The sequence below is a fragment of the Talpa europaea genome, assembly GCF_964194135.1.
Source record: "Talpa europaea genome assembly, chromosome: 14".
NCBI lineage: Eukaryota > Metazoa > Chordata > Mammalia > Eulipotyphla > Talpidae > Talpa > Talpa europaea.
Window position 1 is genome coordinate 45374 of NC_140082.1, and position 15043 is coordinate 60416.

Below are 15043 nucleotides of genomic sequence, written 5' to 3' on the forward strand. Positions count from 1 at the left end.
CCAGCCTGTGGAGGCAGAGACACTGCCGCTGGACCCGTGACTGCCCTGCCAGTTGGCTCCAGTCACCCCCAGGCCCTGCCCAGGCCTCCCCTTGAAAAATGAGTCTTCTAAATTAATGTGCATTACCTCCAGAGCAGCGTTAGGTTTGGAGGGAAACAGTGCGGGAAGTACAATCTCCACAGGCCCGTCCTCCACCTCAGTTTCTCCAGCTGGGAGCAGCTCGCAGTCCTGCAACGATCGGCCAACAGCAACTCACCCCAAAGCCCAAGCTTGTCCTGGGACCACTCTTGGGGGCATCTTCCCGGGTTTGGAGAAAAGTTTGGGGACTACACCCCTCACCGTGTGGAGGAGTCGCTGCTCTGGCCAAGCTCCGCTCCAGGCTGTGCAGGGCGAGCAGCTCCCAGCCCCACTCAGGTCTCCTGCCCAACCTGGCCCCCGTTCTCACGCGCAGTGCCTGCCACCACATCCTATCAGACCAGCCTGGACACCTGTCCAGCTGCCTCTCCCCTCCGGGCAGCTGCACCTCCTGTGATGCCCTGTGCTCTGGGGGGGCCCTTGGGGACGGGGGCGTTGGCGGGCACTGGGCTGTGTGGGCTACCCAGTCTCTGCCCTCAGCGTCTGGGCCTGTGACTCCCGGGGGCCTTCCTGAGGGGACCAGGCCAGGGCCCAGGCCCACGGTCCCACTGGCCAACATCAAATATCCAGAAACCCCACATGCCTGTGCACACCCCAAATTTGACAGCCCAGGGGGAAGTTTCCTCCCAGCCTGAAAGACAACTGGACCTCAACTTTCCCTCCTGCAGCTCTGCCATTGCAGCCCAGTTACTCAGGGGCCGGAGGGGCAGATGGCCACTGGCCTCCCTCAGTAACACATTCTGGTCAGATCACGGAGGCCACACACGCTTCTGCCCCGTGAGCAGGTGGCCAGCACCCTGTCCACGGCACAGGCCCCCTCTGCCAGCGGCGTCCACGCAGGTCAGCATGGGGGGCCGACCTTCTACTCCAGGCACAGGGAACTTGGAAGCAGGGCCTGCAGCTCCAAGAGGGCAGCTTCCCCAGACGAGGGGTCATCACGAACCATCGCAGGGGCCTGGGGTTCACAAGACGCAGGCCAGGGTGCAGGTAGACCTGGCACTGCCCGCTACCAGCTCTGTGCAGGGAAAGGAGGTCTGGCATGGGTGGGGGCGCAGCTGCCAAGGGAGCCCACAGAGCAGGGGCACTGGTCAGGAGTGAGACCAGGACCCGCTGGGGGACCCTCAGTGGCCTGGGCAGTCCCAACTCTGGACTCCTGCAGCCCACCCCTTCCCCCAGCTCAGCCCCGCTTCCCCAGCCTTGCCCCCCCACCCACCTCTAATATGCGTTCCATCTCTATGGATTCGCCTGTTCTGGGCAGTTCACACTGATGCACTCACACACCGGTGCACTTTGTCCTGTGTTGCTGTGATATGTGACTATTAATTTGGGGATGATAAATTAACCTTTTTTAGTTGCTAACTCTTTTTCTATTCTGTTTTCTGATTTGCCGATATATTATTGAGAATTTTTGCATCTATATTTGTAAGGAATATTGTTTTGTCCTTGTCATGTCATGTTTGTTTTGTTGAGTAATAGTAGCCCCAACAAAATGTTCCTGCTCTTCCAACTTTTACTTTTTATTTTTTTTTAAAGAGTTATCTATGCATACAAGAACTGGGGTGTAAGCCAGAGGTATGGGGGATGAGAGGATTCACCAGTGAAAGAGTGGGGAGCAGAACAGGCAGATGTACTGAAATCCACTGCTGAGGGGAGCAGCAGGTGAGACGGAGAGGTCTGCTGCGCCATGTGGGTAACTCCCTGGCCGGGATCAAACTTGTGCTACAATGGCTGCAGATAGTTTGCTAATGCTGTCTTTAACCCCTGCACCACTAAGGAGGCTCTGCTCTTCTAACTTTAAAAAGTTAATATTTAAGGGCCTCCCCTGGTGGCGCAGTGGTTGAGCACTGGGCTGCGAAGCTGCCCGCAGCCTCTGCAGCACCGTTTCGATCCCCGGCCGCCGGGCGAGGGTTCCACATGCCACGCAGACCTCTCCTGCCGCGCCCACTGCTCCCCTCAGCAGTGTACTTCGGTCCTTCTGCCTGTTCTGCTCCCCACTCTGGTGAATTCTCTCACCCTCCCGTGCTTCTGACTGTACCCAGTGCTTGTATAAATAAATTTTAAAAAATCAATCTTTTAAAAAAAAAGTTAATATCTAAAGAATTGCTGGGGCCTCCCTGGTGGTGCAAGAGGTTAGGTCTCAGCACTATAAAGCTGTCCACAGCCTCTGCAGCAGGAGTGTGACCCCTGGCCAGGGAGGTGACCCACAGGATGCAACAGATCTCTCCTGTCTCCCTGCTGATCCCCTCAGCAGTAGATTTCAGTCCATCCACCAGTTCTGCTCCCTACTCTGTCTCTGGTGAATCCTCTCAACACCCCCCCTCCACCTCTGGCCTGCACCCAAGCTCTTGTATGCATAAATAAATAAATAAATAAATAAAGAGGAATCATCAACAATTATTCTCAAACTCTTTCAAAGAAATTGAGGAGAAAGAAGCATGCTCTAAATCAGTGTATCCCTGATAGAAAAACAAGATAAAACCCAACAAGAAAACCAACAGCCTTGATAAACATTGATGGTGTCCACCCCCCCCAACATTGTCAAACTAAACCCTACAAATATTTTTTAAAGGTTTATTTATGCATACAAGAACTAGGGTACAGGGCCTCCCTGGTGGCTCAGGCGGTTGAGCACAGCGCTGTAAGGTTGTCCGCAGCCTCTGCAGTGCTGGTTCGATCCCCACCGGCCTCAGAGCAACCCACAGGGTGCAGCAGACCTCTCCGGTCTCCCTGCTGCTCCCCTCAGCAGTGTTTCAGTCAGTCAGTGTGTTCTGTTCCCCGCTCTGTCTCTGGTGAATCCTTTTACCCCCACAACTCTGGCCTGTACCCCAGCTTTCGTATGCATAAATAAATCTTTTTTTAAAAAAAAAGAAAGAAAATGAGAAGTCATCCCATAATGCGAGAGAACATCCGCGGGCGTGTATCTAATAAGGAGCTAGCTCAGAACACATAGGGAGCACTTACCACTGAGCAGCAGAAAGACAAATAGCTCAACTTACAAGTGGGGGACTTGGGCGGACATTTTCCCAAAGAAATGACACTGTTTCGCTCACTGGAATAGCAACAACCACTTGAACAGAAAATAAGTGTGGGCAGGAATGTGTATAAGACAGAACCCGGCACAGTCCTGATTTAGTGGCTTGGTGGTTCCTCAGAGTAAGGCAGGACTCTGAGGCCTTCCCACAAGTTAGAGGCGGCCACCTGGGACCCAGACTCCACCCCAAGCACTGCTGGAAGAACTGAAGACAGCTGTCCAGGGGCCCCTCCACAGACGCTCACAGCAGCAGCGCTCACCAGGGAAGGCACCACCGAAACCTCCAGCAATGGATGAATCACCTGTGGAAATCCACACGCTGGACTATTATTCTGCTAAGAAAATGATGGGAAGCCTGGTGGCTGCTTAAACACACTGAGAGGAAGAGCCAGACACAAAAGGATGAACAGGGTGTGCTCCACTCTGCAGGATGCGAGGGCAAATCCCTGGATCGGAGCAGACGGTGGGTGTCAGCGCCTTGGAGGGAGGGGACCCAGCACCCACTTAGGGACTTTAGGGGTTCCTCCTTGGGGCATGAAATGCTTCCAAAGTAGACGATGGTGGTGATGGCACTACATTGTGAACTTACTCAGTGTCACTGAATTGCTCACGAAAGAATGGCTGTTAAAATGGTCCACTAGGTGCCATGTGAATTTCACCTCAAAAAATGTAAACTTGGGGTCGTGCGGTGAAAAGCCAGGGTGTCAGGATTCTACCCAAAACAGTGAGGCGAGGGCCTCCCCTGGTGGCGCGGCGGTTGAGCGCTGGGTTGCGAAGCTGCCCGCAGCCTCTGCGGCGCCGGTTCGATCCCCGGCTGCGGGCAAGGGTCCCACATGGCGCGCAGACCTCTCCTGCCGCCCGCTGCTCCCCTCAGCAGTGGACTTCGGTCCTTCTGCCTGCTCTGCTCCCCGCTCTGGCTCTGGTGACTCCTCTCACCCTCCCGCGCTTCTGACTGTACCCAGTGCTTGGATAAATAAATTAATTAAAAAAAAAAAAAAAACAAGGAGGCGAGGGCGGTGGCGGGAAACGCAAAGCCGAGACAAGCCAAGCGACGGAAAGGCGGCCGGAGCGGCGGGGGCGAGGAGGGGCGCCGGCGGGTGCAGACAGCGGCGCGCGAGGCGGGGGCCGGGGCCCCGGGAAGGGCGTCGGGTTTTGTCCCAGCTGGGGCGGGCGCGCGCGGGCAGGGCTGACCTGCCTTGGGAGCCACCTCCCCGCCCCGAGACGGCGGCGCCCCGGGGTGCCCGTCCGCGCTGGCGGAGCGCGTCCCCTGGGCGCGGGGCTCGGGCTCGGCGGCGCCGCGGGGGCTGCCGGCGGGGGAGACGCCCAGGAGGCGGCCGGTGCCTTCCCGCTCCTCTCTCCAGGGCTCCGCTCCCTCCCGGCCGCCCGCCCGAGCTGCGGGCCCCCGCCCGGCCCGGCGCCCGGCTCCAGAGCTCTGACCCCACGACGGGGGGGGGCGGGGGGGGCCAGGCCACGCCCCGGAGGCGCGGCGCCGCGGAGCTGCCCTGCCCGGCCCGGCCCAGCCCGCGCCCAGCCCAGCCCGGCCCAGCCCAGCCCGGCCCAGCCCGCGCCCAGCCCGCGCCCAGCCCAGCCCGGCCCGGCCCGGCCCAGCCCAGCCCGGCCCGGCCCAGCCCGCACTCGCGGCCCGGGAGGCGGAGCATGGCGGCCGCGGGGACCGGCGCGGCGCGGCGCCTGGCCCGGGGCTGCTGGTCCGCGCTCTGGGACTACGAGACGCCGAAGGTGGTCGTGGTGCGGAGCCGGCGCCTGGGCGTCGTGCACCGCGCGGTGCAGCTGCTCATCCTGCTCTACTTCGCGTGGTGCGCGGGGCGCGGGGCGCGGGGCGCGGGGCGCGGGGCCGGCGGGGCGGGCGGGCGGGCGGGCGGCGGGCCGGGGCCGGGGCCGGCGGGGACGCAGCGGCGCCGCCTGCGCGCAGGTACGTGTTCCTCGTGCAGAAGAGCTACCAGGACAGCGAGACGGGCCCCGAGAGCTCCGTCATCACCAAGGTCAAGGGCGTCACCGCGTCGGAACACAGGGTGTGGGACGTGGAGGAGTACGTGACGCCCCCCGAGGTGCGCCCGCCCGCCCGCCCCCCCCGCGCGCCCGGGGCCCGGGTGGGCGCACGTCCTGCCGCCGACGGACCCCTCTCTCCGCGCCAGGGCGGCAGCGTCTTCAGCATCATCACCAGGATCGAGGTCACCGCCTCGCAGACCCAGGGAGCCTGCCCCGAGGTGAGGCGGGGCTGGGGCCCGCGGGGGGCGGGGGGCGGCCGGCGGCCCCTGACCCTGCCTCCCCCCCAGAGCGTGAAGGTCAAAAACGCCACCTGCGACTCGGACGAGGACTGCGTGGCCGGGCAGCTGGACGTGCTGGGAAACGGTCAGTGCGCGCCCGCGGCGGGGGGGGGGGGGGCCGGCGCGGCCCCCCGCGGCTGAGCGCGCTCCCCCGCAGGCCTGCGCACCGGGCGCTGCGTGCCCTACTACCGCGGGGCCTCCAGGACCTGCGAGGTGTCCGGCTGGTGCCCGGTGGAGGACGGGGCCGCCGTCAGGTGCGCTGCGCCCCGCGCCCCGCGGCCCGGCCCCGCCCCGGCGCGCCCCCACTCCCGCGAGGGGCGGGGCGCTCGGCAGGGAGACTCGGGGCGCCGGGCCTCACACCCAGTCTGCGCCTCCGCAGCCAGTTTCTTGGCAAGATGGCCCCGAACTTCACCATCCTCATCAAGAACAGCATCCACTACCCCAAATTCCGGTTCTCCAAGTAAGGGTCCTGCGGCGGGCGGGGGGGGCTGCCTCGGGGTGTGGGCTCTGCCTGCCCGAAGCCCCGCGTCCTCAGGGGCAACATCCAGGCCCGCGAGGACGGCTACCTGAAACGCTGCAGCTTCCACGCCGTCTCCGACCTCTACTGCCCCATCTTCAGGCTGGGCTTCATCGTGGAGCAGGCGGGGGAGAACTTCACGGAGCTGGCGCACACGGTGGGCTGCCCCCCGGCCCGACCCCCCAGCGCCCCCCCAGCCGCGGCCCTGGCCGCCCTGCAGGGAAGAGAAACCCAGTCCCCCAGCTGGGCCTGTGCCCTGCTAAATTATTGAGGTGGCCCCACGGCTGGCCGCGGGCAGCTCCTCTCTAGGCGCCTTGGCCCTGGGGCCCCGGCTGCTCCCTGCCAGCCCCATGCCCCCTCAACGGCCTCAGGCTGGGCACCCACTTTGGGGGGGCCCCCTGGTCCTGCTGACGCCCTTCTCTGCCCACCGGGGCCAGCAGGGCGGCGTCATCGGGGTCATCATCAACTGGGACTGTGACCTGGACCTGCCGGCCTCCAAGTGCAACCCCCGCTACTCCTTCCGGAGGCTGGACCCCAAGCACGTCCCCGCCTCCTCTGGCTACAACTTCAGGTATCTCTGCGGCCAGGGCCGGGCCGAGACCCAGGCTGTGCTGGCCCTGGGAGCAAACAGGGCAGAGGCCGGGAGCGCGGTGGGCGAGGCCACTGCGCCCCCAGCAAGCGCCAGCCTCGCGCCCCAGGTTTGCCAGGTACTACAGGACCCTCAGCGGCAGCACGGCCCGCACACTCATCAAGGCCTACGGCATCCGCATCGACGTCATCGTGCACGGGCAGGTATGGCCCAGCCCCCACCCGCGCCCCCGCCCGCAGACCAGCTGCCTAGGCGCCCCTTCCTCCCCAGGCCGGCAAGTTCAGCCTGATCCCCACCATCATCAACCTGGCCGCCGCGCTGACCTCCATCGGGGTGGTAAGGAGCTGGCTGGCGGGGGCGGGGTGGGCCCAGCCGGCAGGCCCTTACTCTCTGGCCCTGTGGCCCAGGGCTCCTTCCTGTGCGACTGGATCCTGCTGACGTTCATGAACAAAAACAAGGTCTACAGCCGCAAGAAATTTGACAAGGTGTGTGCGCCGAGGCCCTCCCCAGGTAGCTGGCCTGTGACCCTGGCCCTTGTTCTGGGCCAGGGCCCTCCCCCACCCGTGGACCAGGGCCAGCGCCAGCGCCAGGCCCCAGCCAGCCCGCCTCCAGGGCCTTGCCCCACCTCCGCCCTGTCCGAGCAGATGGAGGACGCTCCTGAGCTGGGCGTGGGGCCAGGGCTTCCTGCCTCGGCCCCTCCCCACCTGGACTCCCAGCTCTCGGACCCTCGGGGTTTGGCCCAGCTCTGAGCACCGCCTGCCTCCCAGTACCCAGCACCTTAGCCCCACCCACAGGGGTCCCACCCACACCCCTTACCCACCAGGTGGAGGTGAAGGACCCCAAGGGACCAGGTAGGGGGCTGTGCCCCTGCTCTCAGCGCCCCCAGACAGTAGGCAGGCTGCTCCTGCCACCCCCCAAGGAATCACGTCTGGTGTCCAATAAACCTGTAACCAGAACCCCTGGCCTGGTTCTTCAGGGGAAGCAGCTCAGTGCTGCCTTTGGCCGGGCTTCCCCTCCAGCCAGCCTGGCTACAAGCAGGAAGAAGCCAAGCGGCAGGCCTTTCCGCAGGCGTGGCTGCCACAGGATCACCAGGCCCAGCATGGTGGCGGCGCCTGGAGGGCTGGCGGGTTGAGGCCCAGGGCTCTGCTCAGCACACACACTCGTGCTGGCAGTGGGGGTGCACAGCCCAGTAATCTGGTTACCGCTCCCTCGGAAGCTGACGCGGCCACTGCATCGGCGGCTGCCCGGCGCCTGCTGGCCAGGCCAAGGGAGACGGTGGCTGGCAGGGCGGTGCTTCTCTAGTAGTGCAGCCTGGCGCGGGCCTGGGGCGCTGCAAGCCCGTCTCACCTGTGATCCTGTCTCCAGAGCCCACCAGGGAGGGCTGACTTGGGCTCCTGCCCCCTGATAGTGGGTGAAGAATGCCAGCCCCACCCGCCTGTCCCAGCTCCCAGCCAGCTGCCCACTGCCTCCACACTGTCCACGCTGGGCTCAGGCCCCCAGAGGGCCCAGACAGCAAGATCTGGCCCGAGGCCCCTGTTTCTGAGAAACTGGTTTTTCCAGTTGGGGCCTGGCTGCAGCTGCAACAGGCTAAGCCCTGCAACAGGCCTCAGGTTTCTGTGGGCAAGTATGAAGGCCCAGGGCGTCCCCTCCCCAAATGCCACAGCCCAACTGGCCTGCAAGCAGCGGACAGGGGTCAGTGTCCAGGGAGTGGCCACCCTTCCCCCACACACTCCCCCCAGAGAGTGCCAGCTGCTTCCAGGAAGCCGGCTGCCCCTCCCCATCGGCTGCCTCTCCCCATCGGCCTAATCAGATCAGGCCCCCACTGGGCAGCAGCCTTCCACCTCCCGCCAGGCTCAGGTTTCTCGGCCAGTCCAGTTGCTAACACCTATGCCGAGACATCAAAACAAAGCTGTAAGGGGAATCAGTCACAGAGGAGCCTCTGGGGCCCCCTGCCTGCTGGGGTCCCCAGCCGAGCTCACACTCTGCTGCCCAGCCGATCGGCCACTTGCTTTCCTTCCCTGCTTCCATCTTGTCTGATCAAAAATGAGGTGTGGTGTCTTCTACTTGGAGGTAAACTCAGCAGAGGGCCCCCTGGCCACCGGACAGCAGGCCCTGGCCAGGCGTCCGTCCAGCCCCACGCCAGGGATAGCGGTTCCTCGGGTAGAGGAGGGCGGGGGCGGGGGGCCCAGCAGACCCTGTGCCTGGGCACTTGGCTGGGTCACGGGTGCCCCGGTGGGCTGGAGGACGTGGCCCAGCCCCGTGCAGGCAGGACCCAGCTCAGACTCCTCTTCCCAACCCAGCCCCAGCCCAGCCCAGCCCAGCCCAGCCCAGCACCGCCCCAAGCCAAATGAAAGAACCCGGAGTCCGGCATGTGAGGAAGCCATTTCCTGAGGTCCAGGTGCTGATGTACAAAAACCCGTGACTGGCTGCGGCCCACACCCCAGCCCCACAGGCCAGGCTCACGGGGGCACCTGGGGTGGCCCATCCGCCCAGGGCTCCCAGCCACCATGTCCCAGACCACAGACGCTGCCCCCCACCCCAGGCTCGGGCAGGGCTTGCTGCAGGACAGACGCCTGGGCTCCTAAGGAGCCTGGGCCTGCATTACCAGACATGGGCCCCATCCTGCCGGCATGACACGTGCTTCTCCGGGGGGCCTGCACCCCAACACAGGGACCAGTCCGGCCTGCGCCCACCCTTGGGGTCGGGCTCCACGGCCCGGGCGCCTGAGGCTGATGGAGGAGAGGGCGAGGGGCACAGCCCAGAGACTTTCACAGGCATCCCAAGAGGCTGGAGTCTTGCCTGCACCCCTGGGCACAACTGCCCTGGAGCTCCTGAGTCCGCATCCGGGCAGACCACCCCTGCCGATCGGGGGCCGGGCAGGAAGGGCCCCCTGGCTGCTAACAGCCCTGCTGGGGGGGCGTGTGCAGCAGCCAGCCCAGGGTCTCCTGGAGATACGACATGCCGAAGTGCTGGGCTATGTTCCGGAAGGTTCCCACCTGCTCCATGAAGACCTGCAGGGCAGAGCAGTGGCCATGAGGCCAGTTCGGGCTGCTGCCGGCTGGGTGGGCAGGTGGGCAGAGGCAGGCGCAACCCACCTGGGTTTGGACGGTGAGGTTGAAGTCCCCGGCGCAGCTGCAGTGCAGCGGCATGTTGGCCTCCTTCACGCCGCGGCACTTCCGGCAGGCCTGAGGAGAGCAGCGGCGGTTCTGGGCCTGCACCTCGCCACCCCCCCACCTCCACCGGAGAAGCAACCACAGGGACCTCATGCAGGGCCCACTCCAGGGTGTCAGCGGCCCCAGCGCCCGCCCAGGGCCACCCTGACTGCCCGCCTCAGCCACAGGGGGAGCCACCCACCAGGTCCTGCAGGGCGAAAGCCATCAGCTTCTTCTGTAGGGCCTCCACCAGGGCTGCCTCAATGACCGCCGAGTCGTAGGCCACTTGGCAGTTGAAGCAGAGCCACCGGGGCGGGCCGGCGCCATCCTAGGCAGACAGCAAGCAGGGCCAGGTCACCAGCTGGGTGTGCACGCACGGCCACCTCACGTGTGGGGACCAGTGGCCCCTTGGGGGGCCTGGCAGGTGTGAGCCAGAAAGATAGAGCTGCGGCGGCCCTGCCCAAGGCAGTGCCCGCCCACCTGGCAGGAGGAGGGGTGTGTGCACAGGTCCAGGTCGCGGCAGAAGTTGCAGCTGGGACAGATGACCTCGGGGAGCACGCAGGAGCGGCAGGGGTCTCGGAACTGGGCCTCTGGCGAGAACTCGCCCACGCCCACCAGGCGGAGCAGGTCCCGCTTCAGTTTGTTGACCTGGTTTGTGATGTTTGTGTCCAGAGACAGGACCTGCGAGAGGCAGACTGGTCAGGGACCCAGCCCCCTGCAGCCACCCAGCCAGCTGCACAGCACCCGTCCCACCACGCAGCCTTCCAGGGCGGAGCCTGCCTTGCACCCGCGGCCCCCAGGCTCACACCAGCATCAGGCAGGACCCTGGAGGCCAGACTCTCCACCTGTTGCTCAGGGCTCCTTCTGCACACACCAGGGCCCATGGAGCTGCCTGCCCAGCGACAGTGCCAGGCATGGGAGCCACCCTGGCAGGCATGCTGGGCTTGGATGGGGCGGGCAGGAGGGACAGCGCCGTCTCCCAGAGGCTCTGCCCGCCCCCACAGCCTCCCACCACGCCAGCGGTGGCCCCATAGAACCAAATCACTCAGAAGGCATTGGCGGGAGAAAGTGCCTTTTTTTTTTTTTTTTTTTGTATAGAAGAACTGGGGTGCAGGTTGCCAGGGATGGGGGGGTGAGATTCCCCAGAGGCAGAGTGGGCAACAGCGGGGAGACAGGAGAGGTCTGCTGTGCACTGTGGGTCAGCTCCCCAGCCCAGATGGACCTCAGGCCGTAGTGGTGATAGCCCCCACCCCGCCCCGAGCCCCACGCCAGGGAAAGCAGTTCCTCAGGCAGAGGAGGACTCTGCGGGGGGCAGCACACCCTGTGCCTGGGCACCTAGCTGGGCCACGGGCACCCCGGGGGGCCCGGGGGCCAGAGGACTTGCTCCCGAGGGGAGTAGGACCCGGCTCAGAGTCTCTTCCCGCCCCAACCCAGCCCCCCCAGACCCAAAGGAAAGAACCCAGAGCCCGCTTGGGGCAATTATGTGCAATATTTACACGTTGGAAAGCCAAAGCCCCAACGAGGAACTGGAGGCCTGAACAAGTAGAGCCACAGCAGCCTGAGGGCCAGGAGCCTCAGCGCTCGGCCTGCAGAAGCTCAGCCGCGGCCCAGGCTTGTTTGGGAAAGAAGCTGATGCGGCAATTCAGAGCTTCACATGGAAGGCACCAGAACAGAGAGGCTGGGTGCAGCACCACACCAGCGGGGCTCACGACTCAGAACGCCGCAGAGACCGGACAGCAGGAACTAGACCGGCGGACGCTCGAGTGCCGTGTCCTGACAGACATGCTGTGGGGACGTGTGCCCCGCGCCTCCCCGGCGCCTCACCTTGCACACGTATTTGACGAATTCCAGCGCGGGGTTGCTGAGCACGAGGTGCGAGCCGGGCAGGACAGGGAACATCTCCGAGAGCTCAGTGGAGCTCCGCGAGCCCGTGACTTTCTTCTGGATCTTCTGGGTGATGGTGAAGAAGCTCTGAGTGAGCTCGTTCGCCACGTATTCTTGGGAGAAGGTGATCATACCTGCAGGAAGGAACATGGCACTTGCTCCCCCTTGGAACGGTGACAAGGACATGGAGGGGACTTGGGGGCACAGGAGGCTGGAGGCACCCCATGGGGAGGGATGCTCACCAGGCAGGGCTCCGGCCGCCTCCTGGGCCTCCTGGGAGAGCTGACTGGCACCCCTCCTCCTCACGGGGGTGCTCCCCGGGGCACTGCGCCGCAGCTCCTCCTTCATGCTGTGGTAAACGGCCACCACGTAGGCTGCGAACAAGGGCAGGACAGGCCCAGGGCAAGAGTCACTGACCCAGCATGCCTGGGGCCGGGGTGTGGCCGTCAGACCCGCCAGCCAGACGGGGCTGAAGTGACATCAGTAATGGTCATTTCACCTGCCGCCTCTCGATGGGCCCGAGTCACCCAGAGAAGGAGGGCGCCAGGGACGCCCAAGGCCCTTAGAGAGCCATCGCCTCTGCACTGACAAGCTTGGCCCCAGGGGCACCTGGCTCTGAGGACACCCCCTGCCCCCAGAGAACTGAGAGTAGGAGACTCAAGCAGAGACAAAAGAGTGGAGCGCAGGAAGGCAGATGTCTGCCTCTGTGTGCACCCTGACTCACCGCCCCCACCCCGCGCCCGTGCCATGACACACATGCCTGCTGCTAGACTGACAGCGCCCCCAAGGGGCTCATATCCACTCATCAATCAACCTATGTCCATTCATAAACACTAAACGAGGTTTCTTACACCAGCCAGCAGGCAGGACAGCCGCTCTGATCCCCAGCTCTCTTCGTGACTTAAGCCCTGGGCAAAGCCACCTGGCCCCCTGCTGGGCTCTGAGGCCACGGCCTGGGCAGAGGACGGGTCTCCTCTACACGCAGGGTGGGTGTGGCCAGGGTGCCCCCACCTCAGCCCCCCGGCGGCAGCCTGCTCACCTGAAACGATCATGAGGAAGTAGCTCTGGCAGGAGGCCGCCTGGGGCAGGAACTGCAGGATGTTCCAGTTGTTCTCCAGCAGGTCCTCCACGTCCGGCTCGGGTGCGTCCTCCTCCTCCTCCTGCTGCTGCTGCTGCTCCTCCTCCTCCTCCACGCTGCCCCCTTTTGGGGACTCTTGCTGCAACAGAGACGTGCCAAGCATGGCCCCACATCGACACCTGTGCCCACACCACGTGCTCCAGCCTGCACAGCCTGCACCTCATTCAATCTCTGCGTTCCCACGGCCCCACCCCCACCCAAGCCCTGTCCCAACACACTGCAGGCCCCACCAGCTCGGGCTAATCTGAGTCCTCGCCATGGCAGGAGTTACATTCGCATCGACCTGCTTGCTCCAACCTCAGGCTGTGCAGCAGGGACTCACTGGGCCGAGAACCACGCGGGCACCCATCCAAGACCAGAAGCAGGCGCGGGCCCCACAGTTGTGTTCGCATCCAAGCTCAGCTTTGGAAGACTGGCTACCCCTTACCTGTCCACAGTGGACGCTGGAGGAAACGTTTCCTTTGATTCCACCGTAGTTACAGGGGTCCATCCAGAGAAGAAACTCCCAGCATCGTGAGAAAGAAATTGTCAAGGAATGGAAGATCTCTTTAGAGTGGATGCTACAAAGACGCAAAACAGAGACTGCTTACCAGAAGTCAAGAGTTTCATTTTCCCTACTTTGCTCTCCTTGTATTTTTTTTTTTTTTAATCTATCTGCTTACCCTTCTCTTACTTAAACACGAACTTCAAGTGAATTCAGACTATCAGCCTTCACACTTTCCAGGGGAAAAAGATAAACTGAACGCCAGGATGCTTTTGCTCTGCCAGGAGGTCGAGGCAGAGGCCAGAGTGGAGGCGAAGGTGCAGGTACCCAAGGCTGCAGAGTAGGCACCTCGCCCGAGCACAGCCGCCCACGTCCCTACCCACATCCCACAGCCCCGGGCACCTGCTGGTGATGTAGCCCACATAGGCCAGGGCGTCATCGATCCGCCGCTTCTTGGTGCAGAGGATGATGCGGTGGAAGTTGGCATAAACGACTGATGAGCCCAGGCGCTTGAACTCGGCAATGAGCCTACGGCCGAGGCCAGAAGCAACAGTCAAGAGGCGACAGAGATTGCAAGCAAAGGGGCTGAGGATCCTGAGGGGGGAGTACCCAGATGCACTGAAGATCCCGAAACCACTGGGAATGAAGGTTTCTGCACAGGGAAAACCCACCACAGACAAAGCCAAATGGTCCAAGACGGGCTGGGTACAGGCATGTACAACTGATGCCACAGACATGGCTGTTAAGCAGGAAGGACGGCTCCATATCAATCAATCAACACAACTATGGGGACTCCCTGGGGGCACAGGGGTTAGTCTCAGCAATGTGGAGCTACCCACAGCCACTGCAGCATGAGTTCAATCTCCAGCCAGGGAGCTTCCCACAGGGCACAGCAGACCTCTCCTGTCTCTCCCCGCTGCTACCCTCAGTAGTGGATTTCAGTGGATCTACCTGTAGATCCACTGTCTCTTGGGAGTTCTCTCACCCCCACACCTCTGGTCTGAGTCCCAGCTCTTGTAGCATAAACAAATGAAATAAATCTTAAAAAAAAAAAAAAAAAAAAAAAAACACACAGAGGCGTGGGCAAAGGGAGCAGGAAGCTGGACTTGGCCCCACGCTGGGCTGGCAGGGCAGAGCTCTCCCCACGCGGAGCTCAGACCCACACTGCTGAGCCAAGCAGGCGCACAGCATTCAGCTCCAGGCTGCCTGCAGTGGCCACGGCACCAGCTGGGAGGGCTCTGTGCGGGGCGCCCTGCAGGGTGAGGGCTGGGCAGGTGGCGGCACTCACTGCAGGAAGAGCTTCTTCATCAGGCCATGAAGCGTGCGGTGCAGGGCAGGGTCGTGCAGCAGGGAGCCAGGGGAGCGCAGCCAGCGGTAAAAGTGCATCACCTGGTTGTCCGCGTAGACGTTGTGGTGCTGTGTGATCTCCCTCACCCAGCCCACCACCATGCTCTTCAGGACCCTGCAGGGGCAGGGCCAGTCACAGGGGCAGCCCCCACCAGCCCCTCCCTGCCCAGGACCTGCGACCTGGAGTCTCCTCCGTGCCCTCCAGGTCTGTGGGCTGCCCCCCACCCTTTCAGATTGCAGGCCTGGTCTCTCTGACCACTGGCCCAGAGCGGTCTCCCACCCAGCCCACACCTGCACAGTCCTGTGAGGCGGCAAGAGGACCACCGCCTGCGGCCCCAGAACAGCTCACCCTCTGCGCAGCCCAGGCTGCCACAGCAGGTCAGCGCTGCCGTCCGCAACCCACGGAGGTTGAGCGGGGCTGGGGGACACCTGGCTGCCAAACACAGTGCCCCGCCCACAGCAACCCCTGACACCCATGCCC

The 15043-nt window shown here is 63.6% G+C and overlaps 2 protein-coding genes across 3 annotated transcripts in view; one reads left to right on the top strand and one right to left on the bottom strand.

Annotated features, from left to right (window-relative positions):
• Positions 1-4822: 4822 nt before the first annotated feature.
• On the top strand, positions 4823-7306 carry P2RX2 (purinergic receptor P2X 2; the record flags this gene model as incomplete). The annotated part of the gene is made up of 11 exons (XM_084253153.1): positions 4823-4980; positions 5097-5232; positions 5320-5391; positions 5461-5536; positions 5609-5705; positions 5831-5911; positions 5987-6125; positions 6409-6539; positions 6667-6760; positions 6828-6893; positions 6965-7306. 11 exons carry the CDS (start codon positions 4823-4825, stop codon positions 7304-7306), a joined length of 1392 nt encoding a protein of 463 aa, XP_084109279.1.
• A 1754-nt stretch (positions 7307-9060) lies between these two features.
• Positions 9061-15043, bottom strand: part of POLE (DNA polymerase epsilon, catalytic subunit) — a gene marked incomplete at its 5' end in the record, with an annotated part of 33189 nt that continues 27206 nt past the window's right edge. Inside the window, 10 exons of one of the 2 annotated variants that reach the window (XM_084254193.1) lie at positions 9061-9568; positions 9653-9742; positions 9912-10037; positions 10190-10390; positions 11534-11727; positions 11836-11967; positions 12633-12810; positions 13159-13291; positions 13618-13743; positions 14504-14677. In XM_084254193.1, the coding sequence (XP_084110319.1) occupies positions 9455-9568; positions 9653-9742; positions 9912-10037; positions 10190-10390; positions 11534-11727; positions 11836-11967; positions 12633-12810; positions 13159-13291; positions 13618-13743; positions 14504-14677 (1468 nt within the window). In that variant the 3' untranslated portion in view covers positions 9061-9454. The remainder of the gene's footprint in view (positions 9569-9652; positions 9743-9911; positions 10038-10189; positions 10391-11533; positions 11728-11835; positions 11968-12632; positions 12811-13158; positions 13292-13617; positions 13744-14503; positions 14678-15043) is intronic. The other variant, XM_084254192.1, reaches the window with a different exon arrangement.